The sequence below is a fragment of the Paecilomyces variotii genome (genome assembly GCF_004022145.1).
Source record: "Paecilomyces variotii strain CBS 101075 chromosome Unknown C8Q69scaffold_12, whole genome shotgun sequence".
In the NCBI taxonomy this organism is placed as follows: Eukaryota; Fungi; Ascomycota; class Eurotiomycetes; order Eurotiales; family Thermoascaceae; genus Paecilomyces; species Paecilomyces variotii.
In genome coordinates, this window is record NW_021167151.1 from 501,777 (window position 1) to 525,036 (window position 23,260).

General features: G+C 51.1%; 8 protein-coding genes across 8 annotated transcripts; 3 read left to right on the plus strand and 5 right to left on the minus strand.

Annotated features, from left to right (window-relative positions):
- The first annotated feature begins 1,489 nt into the window (after window positions 1-1,489).
- Window positions 1,490-3,437, plus strand: C8Q69DRAFT_478125 (Alpha/beta knot methyltransferase). The gene has a single exon (XM_028631361.1). It carries the CDS (start codon window positions 1,694-1,696, stop codon window positions 3,254-3,256), a length of 1,563 nt encoding a protein of 520 aa, XP_028482339.1. The 5' UTR covers window positions 1,490-1,693; the 3' UTR covers window positions 3,257-3,437.
- Window positions 3,438-3,445: 8 nt separating this feature from the next.
- Window positions 3,446-5,155, minus strand: C8Q69DRAFT_87643 (aspartic peptidase domain-containing protein). Its single transcript, XM_028634127.1, has 3 exons — window positions 4,725-5,155; window positions 3,796-4,662; window positions 3,446-3,722 (listed from the first exon to the last, which is right to left on the minus strand). Exons 1-3 carry the CDS (start codon window positions 5,061-5,063, stop codon window positions 3,636-3,638), a joined length of 1,293 nt encoding a protein of 430 aa, XP_028482340.1. The 5' UTR covers window positions 5,064-5,155; the 3' UTR covers window positions 3,446-3,635.
- A 2,094-nt stretch (window positions 5,156-7,249) lies between these two features.
- C8Q69DRAFT_87650 (putative SNF2 family helicase/ATPase) lies at window positions 7,250-11,198 on the minus strand. The gene is made up of 5 exons (XM_028634128.1): window positions 10,881-11,198; window positions 10,754-10,780; window positions 10,546-10,689; window positions 7,511-10,483; window positions 7,250-7,447 (listed from the first exon to the last, which is right to left on the minus strand). The coding sequence occupies exons 1-5, from the start codon at window positions 11,004-11,006 to the stop codon at window positions 7,334-7,336; spliced, it is 3,384 nt and encodes a 1,127-aa protein (XP_028482341.1). The 5' UTR covers window positions 11,007-11,198; the 3' UTR covers window positions 7,250-7,333.
- A 183-nt stretch (window positions 11,199-11,381) lies between these two features.
- Window positions 11,382-12,690, plus strand: C8Q69DRAFT_87658 (hypothetical protein). The gene has a single exon (XM_028634129.1). The coding sequence runs from the start codon at window positions 11,635-11,637 to the stop codon at window positions 12,499-12,501; it is 867 nt and encodes a 288-aa protein (XP_028482342.1). The 5' UTR covers window positions 11,382-11,634; the 3' UTR covers window positions 12,502-12,690.
- On the minus strand, window positions 12,690-13,333 carry C8Q69DRAFT_87673 (hypothetical protein). Its single transcript, XM_028634130.1, has 3 exons — window positions 13,304-13,333; window positions 13,116-13,234; window positions 12,690-13,060 (listed from the first exon to the last, which is right to left on the minus strand). Exons 2-3 carry the CDS (start codon window positions 13,219-13,221, stop codon window positions 12,879-12,881), a joined length of 288 nt encoding a protein of 95 aa, XP_028482343.1. The 5' UTR covers window positions 13,222-13,234; window positions 13,304-13,333; the 3' UTR covers window positions 12,690-12,878.
- A 101-nt stretch (window positions 13,334-13,434) lies between these two features.
- Window positions 13,435-15,762, plus strand: C8Q69DRAFT_437227 (putative AP-3 adaptor complex subunit MU). Its single transcript, XM_028628576.1, has 3 exons — window positions 13,435-13,550; window positions 13,603-14,022; window positions 14,101-15,762. The coding sequence occupies exons 1-3, from the start codon at window positions 13,507-13,509 to the stop codon at window positions 15,488-15,490; spliced, it is 1,854 nt and encodes a 617-aa protein (XP_028482344.1). The 5' UTR covers window positions 13,435-13,506; the 3' UTR covers window positions 15,491-15,762.
- Window positions 15,763-15,774: 12 nt separating this feature from the next.
- Window positions 15,775-18,603, minus strand: C8Q69DRAFT_478138 (aldehyde dehydrogenase). Its single transcript, XM_028631362.1, has 5 exons — window positions 18,188-18,603; window positions 17,870-18,100; window positions 17,000-17,799; window positions 16,579-16,938; window positions 15,775-16,291 (listed from the first exon to the last, which is right to left on the minus strand). The coding sequence occupies exons 1-5, from the start codon at window positions 18,331-18,333 to the stop codon at window positions 16,245-16,247; spliced, it is 1,584 nt and encodes a 527-aa protein (XP_028482345.1). The 5' UTR covers window positions 18,334-18,603; the 3' UTR covers window positions 15,775-16,244.
- Window positions 18,604-19,293: 690 nt separating this feature from the next.
- On the minus strand, window positions 19,294-21,035 carry C8Q69DRAFT_407201 (isocitrate lyase; the record flags this gene model as incomplete). The annotated part of the gene is made up of 3 exons (XM_028628147.1): window positions 19,294-20,547; window positions 20,608-20,763; window positions 20,823-21,035. 3 exons carry the CDS (start codon window positions 21,033-21,035, stop codon window positions 19,294-19,296), a joined length of 1,623 nt encoding a protein of 540 aa, XP_028482346.1.
- Window positions 21,036-23,260: the final 2,225 nt, after the last annotated feature.

The following is a 23,260-nucleotide window of genomic DNA, read 5'->3' on the forward strand; positions in this document are numbered from 1 at the left end:
CCGGAGTCCAGAAGCTCTCCATTCCGTATCATAGTCGTGGCTACTGTAACTTGGCCCCGCAGAATGGAGTTGGTTGTGGTGCAATCGCTCTTCGCAAGATTCGATTCCTTCTTCCCCGTGGGCCAGCCCATTGATACTTTCGTGGCCCTCAAAAGTCACTCGTTTAAACATCCCCGCGTGGAAGGAAGGTGATGAAGTACATACTTTGATCTCTCCCTACCCAGAGCTATATCCGAGAAAGAAAAGGACCTTCAGTGCACGGTAGGTTCGTATTTTGTTCTCCCTTCCCGTATCATCCTGGAACAGTATCTTTAGAGCCTCTAGGCATTTGAGGGGATTATGGTTAGGCTGGATCTTTTACTGTTGAATATCGTTATATCTATTAGGGGATTCTCTGCTGTTTCTCGAGTAATATAATAATACTCATTGTCGGGAGACACTGAAGCTGTATGAACTGGGAAGTCTGGCGGTGAACAATTATGACAACAAGAGGATCCATCCTGTGCTAAATCTGCATATGAACTATTACTATTTGGGCATATCACTGGAGCCGGATCTCGAGAAAGCACTGAGGCGAGAATCTCTAAACAAAGTTGAGCAGAGTGCGGAGCTACGTCTTCCAGCATCAAGAGCTAATTATATGACATGCTGGTATCATTTAAACTCTTCTATAGCATTTTTTTCTTTGGAAAATACTAAATAAGCTTAGGTCAATGTCTTCACCCATCGGGAAAGGCCTGGAAGATTTGGCAGATCTACTTGTCAGCATGACTGGTTCCGCGATTAGCAACAATCATAAAGTCCCTCATACCGCTGATTCTGTCCCCACGGCCAGCTCTTCTGCCCCAGCTACTGTTCCAATACTAGATAGACCTCGGGACTTGTGAGACTGAAATATTCAGCGATTTCCCCTTAAATCTGGAGGCCGAAAGGGACCCGTTGCCCTCCTTTGAGGTAGCTTCAGGTATCTTTGAGTGTTTGCTCAATTTGACACCTCCATACGACGATATGACTTGAAAACCTTTTTCCAAAATCGAAATTAAACCGGATATTCAATAAAAAGGTACAGCGTTCGGAGATCTTGAGATCTTTTGAAGAATATAAGAGGAAGCTCGGGTAAAGGACAGCGATCAATGTTAATTAAAATCGACCTCTGTTTTGAGCAGAGCAAAGACTGTCATTGCTGGCTCTGCGGGAGATATCCAGACGAAGCAGGTCTGGTAAGGAATTGACATCAGACATTACACCCTGTGGAAGAGTCTACCGTGATAAACCGTGAATAATGTGACGCTTTGGATATATTGATGGCTTCCGATTTCACGACCACGTACGCCGATGGAGGTCACAGCCACATATATACATACATACAATCTTCAACCACGTAGGATTACCATATATCATAATTGAATCTTATCAAATATATATTAAGCTAAATATTACAGTGCTGCTGTATAGAGGAAACTGGAATAGTTAACAAGCAGTCACGTGAGGAGTCATACAGCGTTTAGTTTATCTTATCGCCGACGGAAAAAGTTCTTGGGAGCTAAGTAAGTAGCTCTTCTGCCCCCGAGAAGGAAACCATCGTCCGCCTTTTCATGTTGGGTTCAACCATGAGCTTATCCTAGAGTCTCTCATTAGAATTAACTCTTCACTCCTACGATCTTCAGAGTATACATAATCTAACCCTCACCCAATGCCTCCTCCACACGCTTACTCTCATTTGCGGGCCTATCTGCGTCTGTCCGGAGCTCCAGCGCGCACTGTGAATTCTCTATCCTCTATTCGACATGCCTCCTTAACCTCAGCAATTGATCGAGGGATCCGCAAATCCCGCAACGTCGAATCGCCATCATTCTCACGCCGCGATCGTCCCTCTGAGAGGGAGGATCGTGGCCGTCCGGAGAAGGAAGATTTCCGCCGTCGTAATCATCATCGCAGACAGGACGAACAACAGGAATCAAAAGATGTCGAATTCGACGAGGACGAATTCATCCGGTCGGGAAACTTCCGCGCCCTTCCTCGAGAGTATCAGGCACCAAGGGTATCTCGTTTCAGAGGAAATGGAGACTCATACGGGAATAAACCGTCATCGCATCATCGCAAAACCTACGAAGAGGATCGTTTCTCGTTATCGAAGAATCGAGATAATAATAAGGACAAGAGGGAGAAGGAGAAGGAGAAGGAAAAGTATGAACTTCGAGAACCTCGATATACAGACTCGCGACCTGAACGGGTGAAAGCCCACGTGAAGATCCCCGAGACGATTCCTTACACGACACCAGCGTCGGAATTCATCTACGGTACTACCTCCGTCGAAGCCTGTCTTCGGTGCTCGCGCCGCCAGCTATACAAACTCTACATCTATCAGTCCGTCGATGAAGAACTCTCCCAGACAAAGATCACTCTTCGGAAACTGGCCCTTTCCAGGGGCGTCCCCGTCAAAATGGCCTTTGGCGGCTGGGACCGTCTCCTGGACAAGATGAGCGCCGGACGACCGCATAACGGAGTGATTCTGGAAGCATCGCCCATCCCGCGCTTACCAGTGACGAGTCTCGATGCCGTTTCTTCACCGGAAACAGACCATTTCACAGCATCGCTAGCTCCGCAATCTCGCGAAGAAGCCGCCGTGAACGGGACAGATAATCGCATCTCCAAGATATCACCGATCCAAACCCTCCCACAGACCGAGACTCCAACAAACTATTACCCTCTCACCCTCCTCCTCGACGGTATTCTCGACCCTGGCAATCTAGGGGCCATCCTCCGCTCCGCATACTACCTTGGCGTCTCCGCCGTCTGCTTCACAGGCCGAAACTCTGCCCCCCTCTCCCCCGTGACTATCAAAGCCTCCGCCGGCGCAGCAGAGAACATGACCCTGCTCAAGGTCAACAACGCCGTAGACTTCATCAAACAAAGTCGCCGGAATGGCTGGCGCTTCTACGCCGCTGACGCCCCCGGTCCTGGTACCGCAATGTCCTCGAACGTCCTCGCAGACGGCTCTGGTCGTGCAGGAACGCTTTTGCAACAAGCACCATCGGTGCTTATGCTCGGATCTGAGGGCACGGGTCTCAGTCCGCACGTCAAGGCCCATGCGGATTCCTTTGTCGGGATTCCTGGTGCTCGACTTGGTCTCGAGGGCGATCTCACGGCTGATCCTGCACGGGTTGACAGTCTGAACGTCAGTGTTGCTGCGGCATTGTTGATCGAGATGTTTATGCGAACTCCGCTTGTCGTGTCTGAAAACCATAAGAATTGATCCAAAAATCGAGGCACGGGAGTAGAAGCATAAAATATCAAAAGGATATCCTCCGATGACATGAAGTTTCAATTTGATGTGGACTACTCGCATTTGCATTGACTCGGCGTTTACTCGTTCTGGGGAGGGAGCCAACTCCCGCGGCTTGTGACTAATTAGTACTACCAGTCATTCTTCCGTTGATTTGTTAGGATTCATTAAGATATATTGCATCAATAGACAATCTCATGACTAGCTATACCATCATTAACCACCATCCGGGCATATCACATGAACCTCACGAATCCTGCCAGCAGTAAAAACATTCAGGTCAGATTACGCGGAACCCCACAGAGCCGCGCATCATTCAGGAAAAGATGGCCAGCAACCGCTAGCCAACTTACTCCTGGGACGGGGGCGCAGATGTGTTCTGGGTTGGTTCCGTCCTCTGCACGGCTCCGAAGCGCTTGTTGCCAACATCGAAGATCTGGAGTGCCAAACAGATTGTTGTCAGCCACAGTTCCCATAGTAAAATAGTAAATTATTGGGCTCGAACTTACCGCATAGACGCTCTTGAGGAAAGTGTCACCCAGGATATCGAAAGGATTCTCACCACGGCTCTGAATGCCGCCATAGACGTAGCCCGACTTGGCCTCTGCGAACCCGAGGTCCTCCTTCTGGACGGTAAATTGCTTGTCACCCACGGCAAAGGTGACAGTAGGCAGCTTGTCCGCCGGGGTGTCGCTCGGGTAAATATATCCCTGGCTGTCCGAATCATAGGAAGCCCCAGGAATGGCGTCGTAGATGGCCTTGACGGTCTCATCATCCACAAGGGCGAGAGTGGTACCTGTGTCGGCAATGGCCTTGTTCCCCGAGCGCGTGATGGTCTTGCCATTGACAGTAGCCGAGGTGGAGTCGAACTGCCAGAAGCCCTGGCTGTTGTCCACCGGGGCGTAATAGATCTCCTGGCCCTTGACTACGTCCTGGTCGATGTAGCCAAAAGTGTAGAACGACTCGCCCTTGTCGGGATCATTCTTGTCGCGCCACGAACCCAAGTTGGCCGTGAAGAGCTCGGCCGACTGAGGGATCTCATCCTCCGCGATCATGTTCTCGACCGGCGTCTTGACAGCAGTGGGCTTGACCGTGTTGATGTTACCCCAGGCGAGGCCCAGCAGACCGTCTCCTGAACCTTGCTGAAACTGAGTAGAGATCTCCTTGGCCAGCTCGACGGCCTGGTTCTTGATGACAAGACCTCCGATATTGACATTGTCCGTGCCAACAGAACCCGAAGCAGTGGAGGAGTCTCCATAGGCGATCTGCCACGTCTCGCCCTGAGAGGTCTTGAACGTACTGGACTTGCTGGGGTCAAAAATAGTATGGCCCTGGGCCTGAGCCGTGATACTAGAGGGCAGTTCCGTCGACCAGACCTAGTTCATGTCAGCACTTCCCTTCCCAACTGTTCTTCTCCATTCTGGCAGAGACAACATACCCAAAGATCCGCTGAACCAGTATCGAAGTCCAGCTTCAGGTTCTGAGCAGGGGTACCGATGCCCACCTCGGCCAGATACTCCGAGTCATTCTGCACGTCCTCGGCCGGGACATCTCCCGTCTTATCACCGCTCTTCTTCTGCAGCTTATGGACAATGCGAGCTTTGCCTCCCACGGGCTTGTCTGTATACTGCCTGCCAGTCTGCTGGATACGGCTCGCAACAAAGTAGGGGCCTTCCATGGTGGGCGCGAAGCCCCATTTGCGCATGGCATGGACATAAGACTTGGTGCCAGAGCGGCGATAGTTGGGATTGGCGATGAGCCTGATTCTGCCAGCCATGGTGTTTTGGGACTGATAATAAAGATACGGTGGGTTGGTATTGAAGTAGAGTACTACTTGTAGGATACGGGGTAGGTTGATCGTATCAGAGCACACGTGGGGTGTGGTCAACTGAGAACGACACAAAGGGAAGCTTGGGGAATCTAAAACAGATCTCAAGCTCCAGAGGGCAGAGCTCCTCCTTATGTATCCGAGACCGCAGCACGCGATCACATCCCACGGTGAAGCAACATCCGCATTCACTCCTCCAGTGGCTGCCAGCAGAGAAAGAGCAGACGGTCTGAGACTATCGCCCTTTGCCGTCCTCCATGTGTTTCGTCATTGCTCCTGCCCCGCCTGGAGGGCGACAGATGACACTAGAGAAGTCATGGAAGACGCGATGGACTGGATGATGTGCAGGCATTCGGTTTCAGCTCTGGGATGCCCAGAGAGACAGAAGTTGAGAGTATCATACGGGAAGCGGAGAAGAAAACAAACAATCCCGGCTGGCTACAGGCGACTGTGGCGGAGTTGATCGTCTCATAGTGCTGCTACTAATAGTCTAATACACACCCTGGCCCTGCAGAATGATGTCTCCGGGATCCGCGATGCAACGCGTCAGATTCTTAAAACACACGAGGAGATCGATCGAAGTTATCAGATCCAGTCAGCTTACGCCGTGGCCCCCCCTGGACCTTGATCAAAGTTCAGAACAAGCACGGTTGTGGCTGGAGCGGCCGAAAGTCTCTGATCATAAGCATCAGAAGGCGTATCGTGGTTGCTTGAACCGTCCAGGAACGTATCAGGATGCGAAACGCTATCGTCCCGCGCGACGGTCTCGTCTCCAACGGGACCCATGATGAGATAGACACACGAGGGAGATTAGAGCGAAGCTCAGCCGATCGGCCCTAAAATGCTATGTAGCGAAGCTCCGGAGCGTTCCGTTTATTTTTGAGAGATCTGTGGTGCAATAATAATAAACGACTTGGGACTCATTTCTTTGAGGCATGTACAGTACATACAAACTCTGACGTCGAGAAGTGGTATATGGTAATATTGTTTCTCTCGGGAGTCGAGATTTCCCCCTGGACGCCACAGCTTGGGGGTGCCGTCAAGCATTGCCCAGAGACGCACGGTGTTATACTTAGCCTAAGCATTGGCGTGATGCAGTCATCGCATGCGTCAGAGAGAGCATGCTTCCTGAAAGTGACGCAGCCACATAATACCGACTGGTCCGGCTGACCTGGTCAAGAGAAGGAAATAATACTTGTAGAGTATAGCATCATCGTCGACTGACATCAATGAGGGATGGATAGTTAATTAGCCAGTGGCTGCATAACTGACAAGGGCCTCATCGAGAGTACAATATATCCATTAGCTGGCTTTCGCCATCGCAAAAATAGAAGCCGGCCACCTGCAGAGCGACGGCTCACTCAGGATATGCAGCTCCCCTCACTCGGAGTCACTAGGAAGTTAGGAACCTTGCACCTCTCGAGAAGAAGCTCTTGGCCACGCACAACTGTCCACTGGCACAAGAGAGAGAGCATCCGCGCCTCAGCAAGAAACTTGATCAGACGGCGCCAATCGACCAGACTAATAACTGGCCTGTCCCCTGGCTATGAAAGTTCCTTGATTGCTCGATTTCTGGCAGACCTAGACAGGGTTCCTGGCCCGGGAGAAAGCCATAATGATAATATCCGCTAACTACTAACTACTAAGTACTAACTATATCGCGCTACGTCTCGGACAAGTTCTCAAACTAGCCGTCCTGTAACGTGGCTCGCTTCTACGGAGATCGGGGACAAGAATAATACAAGAATAATAACATGCGGAGAGGAGGCAAGCATAATAATGTCGGATCCACTGCAGCGTAGTCTATTCTTCAAGAGTTATTTCATCATAGTAGCAGACAAATACTCTAATTCGACGAGGAACCGCGATCCTTGATCCTAGCAATCGGAAGTATAAGCAGAATATAATTAAAGAAGTGTGAGCTGAGAGGACGGAAAGAAACCACACCATCCAGCAATCATCCGACAACCTCTGTTGGTGACCGTTCTCACTTTCCTCTAACGGACAGGGAGAAAGTAATGAAGTCAAGATGAAATACGTCTCTGAAGACATCAAATCATTATTCGAATCTATCGAGGAACAACGCCAGACCGGAAACAAGACACGCACGCACTCCTCATCCCGAACCGGATATTTACCCAACCAATAAACTAGAGTATAGAACACACACGACCAGGGTGCTTCGGGGCTCTTGGGAAAACTGAAAGGAGAGTCTTCTATTATTTCTTTTTGCCCTTCGACTTGGATGCGGTCGTTGAGGAGACGCTGCCGGCTCTGGAGGTCGCGGTCGAGGTGTTTTTGCTGCCACCCTTGACGGCCTTGACTTGCTTGTTCTGTAAACACAAGTTAGTTCTTGTGTTTGAAGATGGAATAGATGAGCGGGAACACAGGACAACGCTTACCACGACTCCGTTCTTGCTCTTCTTCTTCGCCGGCGCCTCCTCTTCCTCGTTTTCATCCTCCTCGTCGCGGTCACGGCCGCGGCCTTTGCCGCCCTCGCCGTTACTCTTGCCATCCGGTCCTTCAAACTCACGAGCGATCGTGTTCAGGAGCGTCGTGCAACGTCGGCCGATCTCAACCGGAGTACGGCTGAGGAAGAACCAGTCGAAGCGGAACAGAGGGCTCTCTCGGATCTCGTCCCGGATCTTCTCGTAAAGGCCCTCGCCATCCACGCCGTAGCGGTCCAGCATGACCAGCAGGAAGCGGTCTTCCTCTTCAGTGTAGACTTTCTTGTTGGTCGTGGAGACAGTGTAGTTGATCTTAAGCTGCTGCAGAGGGACGCGATACATTTCCATCTTCTTGCGGAGCATCTTGCGCTGATGGTTCATCTTTCGCATCTTCTCCTCTCCCTGCTCGATCACACGCAGGTACTTGGGATAGTCCTGGATCTCCGTGTATCGCTTCCAGAAGACCTTGGCATACTCCTTCACCTCTTCCGGCGTTTTGCTGTCGACCTCCGTAGCAATACCTTCGTAGTCAGTCCGGCCAAATTTGGCGGAACCGTTGATGAATTGCTGGAAGTCTCGACGGTTCCAGTTGGCGAAACCTTCCTCAGACATGCGAGCCTTCTCTGCCTGCTCTTCTTCCGTCAGTGGCACAGCATTGTCGATTTCCTGCTGTTCCAAGTCACGCTCGGCTTCGCGTTCGCTCAGTTCCTCTTCCGGTCCATCGGGGAGGACGGCTTTGTAACCAATCTCCTTATGGAAGTACGCCGTCTCCTTCTCCTGTAGCTCTTGCAGACCTGGCGGGAAGAACTGCCAGTCATGGATGGCAATCTGCTTAGGAGCCCGAGGAACCTTGGGCTTGGGATCAGCAGTTCTGCCACCAGTAGACAAAGCCTGTCTGTAGTACTTGTCAATGGAATAAAACTGCTCCTTGCGCTCGCGCTTGGCAGGCTCGATCCAGTTGAGGCTGATGTTCTCTTTCTTGCGCTCGGTGAAATCCTGCCCATTCCATTCGTACGCATTGTCGGTAGTGAATTTTTGGAGTTCATCGATACCAAGCTTTTCATATTTCTTGTTGAGCTCGGCAGTACGCTCCTCGCCCTTCTTGAGGATCTCATCCAGAATATCCTCACTAACATCATTGCCGGCGGCCAGCGCTCCCGTGCCACCCTTAGTCTGGAAGACACTGGCAGCACCATGCTGGATCATGCCAAGCAATTCATCCTTCGACGCAGCGTTCTTGACTTGCTGTTGAGCCCGACCCTGTTGGATGACAAGCTGATCCAACCGTAGCTTTTGAGCAGCACGCTCCAGCACCTTCTCTTCAATGGCATTCTCCGTAACAAACCGGAAGACGACCACCTGCTTTGTCTGTCCGATACGATGCGCACGGTCCATAGCTTGAAGATCTGCCTGAGGATTCCAGTCGCTATCATACAGAACAACGATATCCGCAGTCGTGAGGTTGATTCCAAGGCCACCTGCTCTGGTGGTGAGAAGGAAGATGAACTTCTCCGAATTCGGCTTGTTGTACTCGTCGATAGCAGCAATACGATCCTCGTGAGCAGTTGTACCATCGATTCTGCAGTACTGGTGGTCTCGGAAGACACAGTAATCCTCCAGGATGTCCAAAACTCGGCTCATCTGTGAGAAGATGAGGACACGGCTTCCCTGCTTCTTCATACGAGTCAAGATCTTGTCCAGGATAACCATCTTGCCTGCGTTGTAGACAAGATGCTCATCTGTCGTGTAAGGAGGACCGGGTTCAGCTCCCTCGAACAGGTACGGGTGGTTGCAGCACTTGCGGAGCTGCATGACGATGTTCAGCAGGCGAGTCTTCGATTCGCGCTTGCCAGCAGCGCCGTTGACAGCATCGATATCCTTTTCCAGGATCTTCTGGTACCATTTGACCTGCATTTCAGACATTCCCACATACACATTGATTTCCTTCTTGGGTAACAAACTCTTCTCGACATCGCTCTTGACACGACGGAGAAGGAACGGTCGCAAGACGCGGTGTAACTGCTGGACAACGGTATCTTGGTCGGCATCTTGGCTGGAGAACCATTGATCGAAGGCCTCAGAATCACCAAAGACATCGGGCAGGAGGAAGTTGAGGAGAGCCCAGAGCTCATGGAGGTTGTTTTGTAACGGGGTTCCGGTAATCAGCAGACGATTGCGAGAGTTGAAGACTCGAATGATCTGAGACAGGGACGATTCTTCGTTCTTGATACGATGGGCCTCGTCAATGATGATGTACTCCCAAGCGAACTTCTTCAGATGCGATTTCTCCCTGAGGATCATCTCGTAACTGGTGATGCAGACGTCGAATTTCTCATCGACAAGGCGTTCAGTGATCAAGCGCTGGCGTTCCTCCTTGTCACCCTGAAGGACCAGGACGTTGACCTCTGGTGTCCATTTCTGGAACTCCCGCTTCCAGTTGTCGAGGGTAGATTTGGGGACAGCCACCAAATGGGGGCCCGTAATGCCACAGATATGGCGCAGGTACCCGATGAAAGAAATGGTCTGCAACGTCTTCCCGAGACCCATCTCGTCTGCCAGAATACCGGAAATTCCATTCTCGTGGAGCGATACTAGCCAGTTCAGACCTGCGATCTGGTAGTCACGCATTTCACCGTGGATGAAAGCGGGCGACTCTCGGAAGACCGTATTCGTCTGACCGCCTGATTTTTCGTCTCGCAATAGCTCTGCATCCTCCTCCTGTTCTGTCCTACGGCGCCTCTCGTTTCCAGCACCGCCCTTGCGCGAAGACACTTTCTTGGCATTGGCCTCTTCCTCCTCATTTTGCCGGTCAATCTCGGCCATGATCTCCTTGATTCGGGGATTGGGGTTCGTTTCGATAAAGTGACGGAACAGGTCCGTCAAACCGAGTAGATAGCGGAATCTTCGAATCGAGTCATCTTCCTGTACCGGCACTAATGTTAACGATTGATGAATCTCGTCCATCGTAGGCTACGTCCACCTACCTTTGACTCGTCCAGACGGCCGTGCTTCTTGCCCAGCACACTCTTGCGCAGCTGGAAAGCTTCCGATCTTTTCTTCCGGCCATCCAAGGGGGCCACATCGCCTGCAATACTGCTAGCCGTTGTATTCGGGTTGGTATCCGAATCCTATAGCACCGTCAGCAAATCTGATCTCTCCATCGACGCCAGGCAGCGTGGAGGCAATTTATACCGTATAATCCGGAGTATCCTGGTAATCCTGCATTGGAATGAATCAGCATCGCACATCTAGATAAGGAGAACACGCGAAGAGCTCCAGATATAGACAACCCATCGCGGAAGAGCCAGATAATACTGACCGTCATGTTCGCGTCAGGCTTATCAACGGGAATGGAAGTAACTGCCTCCTCATTCGCGTCGCTCATCGGAGTGTCTGCCTGAGACGTGGGATCCGAGTCGGGGATGGAGGAGCGCGCGGGTGCCATCTCTGCTTCGAGCGCACCGGAGTGCGACTGTTTATAGTATCAAGATTCAAGGGATGCTTGCTTGCTTAGATGCTTGAGCTGAGGAATTGACCAGAGATAGAGATGGAAACACCGCAGAGGTCTGCGGGGGGGGGGGGCGTTCTTCTCTAGGATTCTCAACGGCAGTAGGGAAGCATGGCAAGTAGAATGGGGGAAGAGGAGTTAACTGGTCGCGCTGGACGGCAAATGGAATTTGATCGGAGGAAGCACAGCGCGTGGCTGCGGGACGCGCTGATTGGGCGGGATCAGGGCGGTGGCCGTCTGAGTCAGCAGGAGCGGAAGAAGGAGTTTCCCCGCCGTGTCACGTGGGCGTTTCCCGGCCAGGCGACGCAAAACCTCTTGTGATTCCACGATTCGATCCAAATATCTCCCAGCGAACTGTTCAGCTCCTGCGCCTGGCCGATCTAGGACGTGAACCCGGTTCGACTGCCTGCATATATACCTGTTTCCTTTGCTCCCTCCTCCTCCTTCTCGCCCTCGAACCGACTCCGCCCTCTCGTTCGTCCACGCCCCACCTGTGCCACCTGTACCTGGGGGGTATCTACATTCGACATCAGGTGGAAGGCAGTCTCTTCCCAATTCGGCCACCATGGATTCCATGCGGTCCCTGAATACCTCTCTGCCGTCGGCCTCCCGTTCTCAACCTCCGGAGCAGCTTCTCCAGGCCTTCAAGAGTGCTGCCCTGTCTGTGACCAACCTCTATAAAACTGCCATCACCGACCAGGCCCAAGCGAGACAGGCCGGTTATCAAGATGCCATTGAAGACCTATTGAGTTTCCTCGACAGGGAGAATCTCGGTCTGGGAGATGGGGAAGGCTGGAAGGTCCGACGATGGGCAACTGAACGAGCGGACGGGACCGGCGTGGCTTCCAGCGACAGTGATGATGAGCGTGGGGATATTGAGAAACCAACAAGGGGCTCGACTCCAGCAACTGCACGCAACCAACGACTAGATACAGACATATCGACGCAGCCATCTCGATCCGCCTCTCCTCGAATAGAGCCGGCTGCGCAACCCCAGTCGCAGCCACAGCCGCAACCGCAACAGCAGGTGGTTCACCCTGCAGCCGAAGAGTCGAATCTTTCCGCTAGACCAACTATTTTCACCTTTACCGCTGGACCCCAGTTTCCACAGTCCTACGAGCAAGATATCGACATGGCCTCTGAGAATACGCCAGCGGTGAATAGCAGTTCATCGGAAGACGACGTCTCTGTCTCCTCGAATCTCTCCGCTCCGTCCGTCGGTGTCTCAGTCTTGTCTCGAAACCCTCGATCGCAACACCGACACGCCAACTCTCCTCGCAACAACGCACGATCTTCAACAAGAGAGGCTTCCGCTGGCCTTGGGGCTGGTCTGGGATCGAAAAGGAAATTCAACGTTCCCGACTTCTTTGACCTCTCTGGTCTAGGAGCGCGGGATATGTTTGGAGGTGGCAAACGCGGCCGTTTCACATAGAGAAAGACGATTTTGACGATGGGACGATCATATTCCCTTTTCTTATCACGCAACGATTGATGTTGTCCAGGAATCGGAGGCAACCCAGAAGCATTTCGAGGAGTTTTTGCATGTGTAGTTTCGTGGCCTTCCTTTTGTTTCTGTTTAATTTCTTTTTAACTATTTATTCTTGCTTCTATTTCACATATTTTATTATACATAGACAATATCAGAGAACGTGATACCCGGGGCAGTTGTCATCTTCCTGCTCTTCCCGTTCTGTTTGTCACTCTCTTTTCACTTCCGGCTTTCTTGCGTTTCAAGATGTAGCATAACTGTATCAGTAGTACTGACTCGAACCTCTTTAATCCACTCTAATCACTTGGAGGATTAGTTACTCAATTGAATGCTCTCCAAATACCCATTCCAACCAGCGTCGCTGAGATGGAAAATATTCCCAGTTTTCGCGATCCCATCTTATATTTCGTGGCACTCTTCAGGATCTCTTGCTCCTGCTTCCGCAGATTGTTCATCCCCGTATAATAGCTGTAGATTCCCAGTCCGATAAACGCAGCCGACCCTGAAGAGAGCATTAGAACTCTGGCATTCTCCAGCAGAAGGGGAATATAGTATACCGGTCGCCCTGCAGGCCAAGCAGTCATCATATCCTTCTTGTGCGAGGGCCTTTTTGGCATCAGTCGCTTGCAGATCATAAGGGTTGCTGTCCTTGGGGGGAGCCATGGCTGGTTCTGCTGTAAGCACACGCCATGTTAGTAACAGCAGGTAAAGAAGAAACAAATAGAATGACAACTCAATCTCGAATACCTTATTGACTCTAAAGTCTCACTCAAAGCAGTTCCCCGGCGCAGTAATTATCAAAACTCGCGGAGCTTTCGAAAGCCGCCGACAAAGGCGGGAATCGGCGGCAGAACCGGGGTCCAGCGATATAGTTATCAACTTGACGAGCTGGGGGACAATCGCCTTGGCAGCTCCGATGTCCAGGACGCTTCGCAGCTCACCGCCACCATGAGCGGCGCTATTGAGGCGCTCTACGTTTACGATGAGCATAAGTAAGTTCCTCTCCAGGTTTGATGCAAACTATACCGCTGACAAGCATCCCAGTCGTCCTATTCTAGAACACGTCTATCGCGCCCGCCCGCCCTCCGCATCCACCATCCTACCCCTCTACCTTGCACACCCCGCGCCGCGCCCTTCGCTGATCTATCTTCCGAGCACATCACCGCCAGTGACGGTTTTTTCGGTTGTGCACTCGAATCTGACGTTCATCGTGCCCAGCGATGTGGACGCGGAGCCGCTATTGGTGCTGGAATTCCTGCACCGCGTGATCGATGTGTTGGAAGAGTTCGTGGGAGCGCCGCTGCTCTCCAGCAAGATACAGGCAAACTATGATGTGATTGCACAGCTGTTGGTGGAAATGTGCGATGCGGGGATCGTGTGTAATACAGAGCCAAACGTGTTGCAGGAGACGGTGGAGGTTCCGAATTGGATGGGCAAACTGTTGGGCGGAGTAGGGTTACCAGGGTTAGTATATCTGCAATGGCATATTATGCTATTTATCAGGTACATTGGAGTAAATATTGACATGTATTGTGCATCAAGGACCGCTTCGCCGTCACTGGGCCCTCCGAACCCGCTGAAACAGTCCTTATCCTCCACTACGGCCAACATGGCCCAAGGGCCTGCGATTCCATGGCGACGACCAGGTGTGCGACATACTTCCAACGAGCTATATGTGGATATTATCGAGTCTTTATCTGTGACGATTGCACCATCTGGTCGGCTGCTGTCCGCTTTGGTATCGGGCACCATCGCCTTCACGGCCAAGATATCAGGAGTTCCAGATCTAGTCCTGAATCTCACCGCCGCAGGCGGACAACATACAATTGCCAAGAAGATCGAGCTTCCCGTGTTCCATCCTTGTGTGCGGCTGGGCCGGTGGAGAGAACGACCGGGTGAGCTGAGCTTTATCCCTCCAGACGGCCGCTTCATTCTTGCGGGATATGAGGTCAATCTCCTTCCTATTGACCCCGATCTCGACACTGCTCCTACCCATATGGAGAAGCTATTTCTACCTGCCATTGTCGACATCCGAAAGTCCCTTGGCCCCACAGGACAGGACTTTGAGGTCCGTCTGGTATTAAACACAAACTTCCCCGGCTCTTCGTCCTCACGACCCGCAGGAGGAGGCTTCGGCCGCGGTGGATCGGGCACATCTACGCCTTCATTCCTTGGAGGAGGTGCCAGCGGGAGCTCTTCCGCTCCGGTCCTAGACGAGGTCGTGGTCACGGTTCCTATCCCGAAGACTGTTCGTAATATCACAGATATGCAACCCAGCCGGGGCGAAGCCCAATATCAACCTGGAGACGACGTTCTCGAATGGCGCGTACCCACGAAAGATGCCGGGACTATCTCAGGGACCGCGACTCTATACTGCACAGTTGTAGGAAATCTACCAGCAGACGAGGACATCGACGAAGACATCGAATTCGGCAACGACCCAAGCACAAGAGCCACCGCCGATGCAGCGGACGCCAATCTTCTCCAAGGCTACTACAACGCAGACACATACCAGACTCCCAGCAAACCAAAAAAGAAAAAGACCAAGAAAACAAAATCCAAAAAATCCCGCTCTGCAGCTGCCACCTCCACAGATACACCAGAGGACTCCGCCTCTCCATCCTCGCAGACACCACCCCCACCACCCCCAAACCCTCCATCCCAACAACAAGAACAACAGCAGCAGCCATCAACATCACTATCCCTCAATTCTCAACAACCCCGCAAAAGCAAAGCCCAACTCAACGCCTCTCTAATGCCCACTTCCGCATCAGTCTCCTTCTCCGTGAGAGGATGGCTCCCCTCCGGAATCAAAGTCGAGAGTGTAATCATCGACCCCCGACGAAGCCGTGGCCTTGGCGAAGGTGTACGACCATACAAGGGCGTCAAGTATCTATGTATGAGTCGACGGGGCGTCGAGCGAAGATGCTAACTAACTAACTAACTAGTTAGTTATCAGTCAGTCTCAAAAAGAAAGAAACTACCGCTGTGATTCAGAGCCATATCTAGATGGGGGAACTGTTGGGAACCGAATATGGTATTTATTATGAAGATATCATTCAATCATGTTTTTTGCGCGATCTGATAATGCATTTTCTGGTCCTAGGGAAGGGAAGAGGGTAGCCGGAATAGATAGATTTATTATTATTAAAGTGAAGTCCCTTCATATTAGCACAGTACAATGATAAACTGCGCGGTGGGCAGCTAGCTCAGCGTCAGCATTTCATTTTTATTTTTATTTTCTTTTTTGACGTAGATGTCAATATCAACATTAGTCTATCTTGGATTCCAAATATGCACTTTCTTTCTCTGAAAGTAAGAAGCTACTACCACGTACTACTGCAAGGGTGCGCGAAGAGTAAAGAATTAAAAGTGGAAAGGACTGGAAGATCCTACCATTTAGCACGAGAGTAGATATCTATACATAGCACAAACACAAAAGATATCTCTCAAGATATTACATTATCAACAAAATGGAACTAACAAACAGAATAGTATCGAACAGTTCGATGAGAGTATTATTACAACTAGAAAAAAATATGAAAAGAAAAGAAAAGAAAAAGACAGAATAAGCTGAAATCAAATTCATCCGATCCATCCATCGTTTTCCCGGTAGTACTTACATCCAATCGTCAATGGCCATAACAATTTACCGTTCTCCGGGACCACTGTAGGGAGAAAATGGTTTACGGCTTCGATCGTCGATCGATGAACTGCTTGATGAAGTAGATGACTGGGACGCATGTGAGTAAGAATGTGACCCATGCTGTCGAATGGTCGATAAAAAAACAGGGGTATCTCCTTTTGGCGAATATGATGGTACAGAATCCAGGGTATGTGCTTTGCTTCCGAGAAAATTGTCTACTCCTTGGGCTCCGGGCCTTCAGGGCTCTCTTCCTCTGTATCTAACCCAGAAGTGGCAGTAAGAGATCTGGAGAGAAAGCCCAGACAAGAGAGATGCAATGCTAAAAAAGATGAAGGGATAGAGACAAGGGATGTAAGGCATAAAGATAAACTTACGAATAGCTAGGACTGCAGCTCTCCCAGCACCAGCCTTAACAGTACCTCCGCCAAGCGTTAAAATAGCACGAAGCAAGCGGAAGCGGATCTTACGTCCCTCGCGGTCAAAGTCAGGTGTCAGCTGGCTAGCGACCCTGAACTTGGCCAGCTTCCCGGCATACGGAGGATAGCGAATAGTGATAACGCTCTCGAGCCAGCTTGGAGTAGTCGTGACCGGACGGCGATGCACGAAACAATCGAAACTGGCCTTGCCACGGTATGCACCATGTCCACTTTCACCGACACCGCCGAATTCGAGTGTCGGAATGTGAAAAGCAGCGTCGTTGACCGCGGCGCCACCGGAACGTGTGCTTCGAAGGACTGATAATCATTAATACTGAATGATCGAGTTTATAACTCGCTGAGAGATATAGGGGCCTACCTTTCTCTGCCTCCTCGCTCGTACCAAACGCATAAATACCAAGGGGGGTAGCTTGCACTCTATTGGCGATCTCGATGGCCTCGTCCAAACTATCCACGGGGAGAAGGGAGATAATCGGGCCAAAGCTCTCCTGGGTCAGCAGGGCATCTTCGGTAGACTCTACCTGGACGATAGTGGGCTCGATAAAGCGCGTCTTCTCATCCAGGGTGCCTCCCACGATAATCTTGCCCTGGCTGCTGTCGATCATAGACTTGAGACGTCTGAACGCACCATCGTTGATGATACGCGCGAAGTCGGGGGACGCCTTGGCTCCCTGGGGATAGAATTCGTTGTACGCCTTCTTGAACTCTTCGATCACTGCGGGGAGAATTCCCCTCTCCACAAGGATGTAGTTCTGCGAAGTACAGACCTGACCCGCATTCAACGTCTTGCCCCAAAGCATTCTGCGCGCAACCAGTCTTGGATTGGCGTTCTTGGTCACAATGGCCGGGTTCATTCCGCCCAGCTCCAGTACGACGGGCGTCAGATGTTCAGCAGCAGCCTTGGCGACGATTCTACCGACAGGGGCACTACCGGTGAAGAAGATTTTATCCCATCGTTCCTCAAGCAGGGCTTGCGTCTCAGGGATACCACCCTGAACAATGGTATAGGATGAAGGGTCCAATGAGGCTTCAATGATCTGCTGCATGACAACGGCGCTGCGAGAGGAGTTCTGGCTAGGCTTGATGACAACGGTATTGCCTCCAGCAATAGCCCCAATGACGGGCCCAAGCGTAAGCTGGAAGGGGAAGTTGAATGATCTGTCGCGATATCATACCCTGTCAATCATCGATTATAGCTAGCGTGTTTTGATTTGTTCAATGAACTCACCCAATAACGAGCACTATTCCCAGCGGATCCTTCCTGATTCTCGGGTTCACGAATTTGAACGAAAAGTCGATATACGAGGGCTTCTCATCTTTGACCCACTGTTCCAGATGGCGAGTAACGAAAATGATGTCGTTTTCGAGCCATCCGATCTCTCCGCTGTAGGCCTCGAAAGCGGGCTTTCCCAGATCATAGCTGAGAGCCTCTTGGATCAAGTCCTCCCGTTCCTTGATACTAGATGATCCCATAGTCAGCCACTGCCGCAACCATGTCAAGCCGCTATCTCGATGGATATAGAGACCCTGTGCTGATAAAACTTACGCCCAATACAGCTTCCGGAGCTGGACCAGTCTGTACTCGACGGGTCGCGTCTTGTTCTCGTTGAATGAGTCGCGGAGCTTTGCCACGCGCTGAGGGATCTCCTCGAGTGGTGTGTATTTAATCTCTGGAATGGTAGTGACACCCATTATTTCTGCGCCACGGGCTGTGTGTTTGTTTGAAGATGCTAGTGTGGATGTTGTGTATGTTATACAGAAATTAAATTAATTGCTCCAAGCTGCAGGCCACCGTACGTCATTGGACAGTGGACACGGGAAGAAGGCGACGCGCGGATAAGCGATAAGCACAGCAAGTTATGAAAAGAAATAGATGGAATGGCTTAGCTCCTTGTACGAGAGATGAATCGATAGGGATGGGATGTCCCTTTGCTGAAATAGTGTAACTAAATAGAAGAATTGGGGAACGTGAAATGCGGAGGCGGCGAGTCACGGAGCTGCCCGCTCGGCCTTGGAGTTCAGGCACATGCTTGCGGTTTCGCCGCGGCCGATGATCGTGGGCATACAGCTCGGCGTGGATGATCGTCCCGGCCGGACTCGACATTAACTAGATATTGATATTCTATCTGGAAGAGCCACTTGTGGGATGCGCAAAGCAGGCCAGTAAACCGAGCTGTACAGTCTAACATAGTCGCACACTACGACAGCTGCGATTGCTTCGATTCTTATGTCCAGTTATCCTTATCTTATCGAACCCTTTCAGTCTCAGTTACAGCTTCAGTTCCAGGGGCTTTGATCTTACGCAATTGGACATTATCGATACTACGAGTAATGATGCAAATAAATTCAAGAGAATCATATTGATCTCGAAATCGTGGACCATCCGTTCCACATAACCAATCAAAAAAAAAAACACAAAGACGTCAATGGTACGTCGCAGCTAGGTACAATATACAGTAGGAAATCGAAATGCAAATGCAGTTTTCCACAAGACATTCATGACATATGCGCCATTATGGGGCATCAAGAAAACACAAAAATGTTGCTCAACAACAGAGATGTTCCCGAGGGAAATGTCCCCCTCTTTTTATGCACAGGGTTCTGGGGCGACCTGGCAAGACATTGGCCTTTCTATTTCGAAAAGTAAACCCCTTATTTGAACTGATCCTCCGTCACACCTTTACCCATGGCGCTGGTGCTGCTGACACCACCAGTCACCATCTTCAGAAGGTTGTCAACGTAGTTGGCGCCACTCCACTTCTGGTGCGTGACGACGTCGACCTTGTTGTCCATCTCGGGCTCCTGCACCAGCTCGCCGTACGCGCGCATGCCCTGCTTGGCGTACGCCTTGGCGAACGTATCCGTGATGAGAGCGGTGGTGTGGAGACCAGCCAGGGTGATGAACTGCCAGGCGTAGCCCAGCTTTCCGAGACGCTGGATGTAAGTCTCCTGCTCGTCGCGAGGCATGGCGGCCTTCCAGTTGAAGGAAGGAGACAGGTTGTACGCCAGCTTCTGCTCGGGCCAGACAGCGTGCACACCTTCGGCGAATTCCTTGGCCTGAGCGTAGTCGGGCAGCTTGCTCTCCATCCAGATGAGGTCGGCGAAGGGAGCGTAGGCAACCGCGCGGTTGACGGCACACTGGGTACCGCCACGGTAGCGGTAGTAACCCTCACGGGTACGAGCGGCTTCCCAGTCGAAGTAGATATCGACACCGGTGATCTCCTTGGCGATGGCGCGGGCCTCGCTGTTGCTCTTGCCCTTGACGGCCTGCTTGTACTTCTCGATGAGCTCCTTCTTGTTGACGTGAACACCAGCGTTGATGGTGTCGACAACAGCCTCATCGAAGAGCTTCAGACCGGCCTGGGCGGTCCACTGATCCTCAATGGCCTGGAGCTGGTTTCCGTTCTTTCCAGCCTGCTCCGCAGCAACCATGAGGTCGTTAAGGGGCTGCAGGTTGGGGTTGGTGGCACCAACGATGAAGGCGTGGTCACGGTGGTCAATGGTCGAGGTGATCAGGGTGGCAGCCTCGGAGTCAGTTCGGGCGATGGCGAGGAGATCGGTACCCATGATATCGGCCTGGGCACGGATGGCAACCAGACGGTTGATGTGCTCGCTGATCGGGACCAGGACCTTTCCAGCCATGTGTCCACACTTCTTGGTACCAGGGGCCTGGTCCTCAATATGGATACCGGCAGCACCTCTCTCGATGAAGAGCTTGGTGAGCTTCATGACGGCAGTCAGACCACCGTGGCCAGTGTCCGCATCAGCAACGATGGGTCGGAGGTAGTCAATGTTGGCAACCTTGTCACGCTTCTCCTTGGGAGTGGTGATGCGCTCCTCACGCTGCTTGCGGTCGTGGAAGAGCTGGGCCATGAAGAGCTGGTTGACCTTTCGGGGGACAGTGTCCTAGTGAACTTGTCAGTATGGTTTTAATTTGTCCATTGATTCGTGAACCAAGCAACTTACCATAGGGTAGTCTGCAAGATCGGGAGAGGGCTCGTCGGTGGAGGAGGCGGTGGAGGAGCTCTGCCATCCGGAAACGTAGACGGTCTCGAGGTACTTGGCCATCTGGGTGAGCATGGTAGGCTCGAGACAGCCATAGGTGAAGCTAGCGGTTTTGTTCTAATGCCATCACATGTCAGCAATTGCTTGTATACATCAGCGAAGGTTTCGGGACGGACCTTGAAGTTCTCCTCGACGATCTTCCAGAGCTTCTTGCTCTGCACGTTGGAGGGGTATTCAATCTTCAGGTTTCCACGCTTGGCCACGATCTGCTCAGCAGTGAAGGGACGCTTGGTGTACCTCCATCGGGGGTCTTGCCACCATCTCTTGACGGCCTCGACCTCTTCCCGGTACTGCTGGTCCTCCTGCTCGAAAAGTGCCTTGCTGCTCATCTTGGCGATGCGGTAGGGACGATAGGGATCAAGTAGGATTCCGATTGATTCTTAAGATAGATAATAGAACGATGTCCCTTGGTCGACGACGTCAGAGGACTCGTGAAAGCGGAGCGTCAACGGACTGACGCCTTGAGATAAAAAAAAGTATATATATGTAGCCTCGTCTGTTGAGACCGGGGCTTGGTTTATGATTAAGCCTCCAAAAGGTAAAAATATAGGATAAATTGTTTTAAGAGAAATAGTTTGGAGGAAGAAATGTCAGGATCATAAATGCCAGCTCCAGGAGCTGGAAATCACAAGCCAAACCCGGGGTACTTATTATTCCTTCGTCCGCCATGGCGAATGCGTCAGAAGGTGCTTCCCCGGCAAACTTTCGGCTCAGCGGGACAGCAGCTCGATTGTTACAGGCCGGTATTTCATCTGACGAAGACCGGGGGAACCCTCTGACAGGACGAAAGGCGAGACAGAGTCATAGCCATTATTATTACTGCTGGCCCGGGTAACCATGGATTTCAAGAAGCACAAGCTGGGCCTCCGAATACAGGAAGCTCATGGGCCGATTCCAGCATCACGGTCTGTGTGTGGCTCGGGAGAGAGGATGGACCCGGCCAGTTGATCCTCGGTCTAATGGACGGTCGTGCTCCCTGCCCAGCGTCAGTACGTTTTGGGCTTAATGTCTTGCCACCAGGCCGTTCATCGTTCTGGAGAGAGCGGGGCAGTTCATGATTCACCTGTCTGTAGCAACACCTGGGCCTCTGGATTATTATTCCTCCTCCTGGCTTTCTCCGAGTTTGAGCCTTCTTTTTTCCATCCCCAAGCGCCCTTTTCTGGGGAAAATACGAGTTAGTTTGACTTAGTGGAAAGAATGATGGTGGGGGAAGACAAGCGGAATTGGGGGAGGTTGGAGAATAATACTAGTTGGAGGATGACGTCTGCTCTCTTCTGACAAAGACGGCGACAAGTCGAATGATTCTGGTAATTTATTTATTTTACTGTTACGGCTGTCGTACCCAGATAATAATCATAATAATACGAGATGATGCGTTCTTCCGGACAGCGCCATGATTCTCGCAGGTCTCCACGACGATGGAGTTACCAGCATTCCAGAAGACGATCGGACTCCTCCTATTATTTTCAATAATAATTCGAAAAGAAATGTGGCTTTCGAAATTCACCGAGACTTGAGTCATCCTTCCCGTCCGGTCTCGGTGCAAGTTCGCGGGCCTCCGCTGTGACCAAAAAACCGTCCGACCCCGGTATTCGGGATCCACGTACCAGTGAGTAGTAATTTGAGGGTTTTACTACGCGAGCAGCCAGTTGCTCCGTACTTGATTAGTCGATCGCTGGATATCTTTACAATTTGGCCTCGGCTCTTCTGATGAACCAATGATCTCGGCCCACTGCAGATCCTCCATCAGCGTATCGATACAACTTACCGCCAGATAACTCATTACAGAGCATTACCCAGTACCAGAACTAATCATGACTACTAGTTAGTTAGTTAGCTGCTTAGGGAAAAGTAGTAGTAGGCACGTCAGTCTGTCGCAACGTTTAGATACATCATACTAGAGTCTTCGTCTGGTTCCTATAATAGATGATTCTGGCTTGGTCCCCATGGATTCCCAGCAACCGCCATTCCGATTTCCGCCACGACGGATTCTCCAGCACGATCTGGATTGGATCTGGGGTTCCCAGTGTCTGGGGGAAGCTTTAGCATTCAAACCGTGAAATGGTATCTGCCCAACCAAGTACTGTACAACTTACTTAACATTTCAAACCTCCTGACAGATAGAGATAATCATCATCTCCATCGCACCTTTGTTTGTGGAACAGAGTACTTACCATAGCTACTACTACTCAGAATACGTATGGTATGAGCAACTAACAGAGTCTAGACTTACAGTATTTTTTTTACTACATTAGCAGTCTAATAATACAATATATACCAGCAGAGAAAAGTCCACCTTTAGTGCAATACGTACTCTTTTTCTCTCCCCCTTGTCCAAAGCTCCGTTGAACCTCGGCTGAAGCTCGCAGCGCGATCACCAGCCCAATCACACCGCAGATCCTTCTCTCAAACCGCATCCCATAATACGGAATCACGATCAAAAACCGGAAGAAAGGGTAATTCTAATCCAGTGGTTAGTTAAATTATCGATAAACAAATATAATACAGCTACGCGAAATTCTGCGGGTGAGAAATAATTATTAACTATAGATGC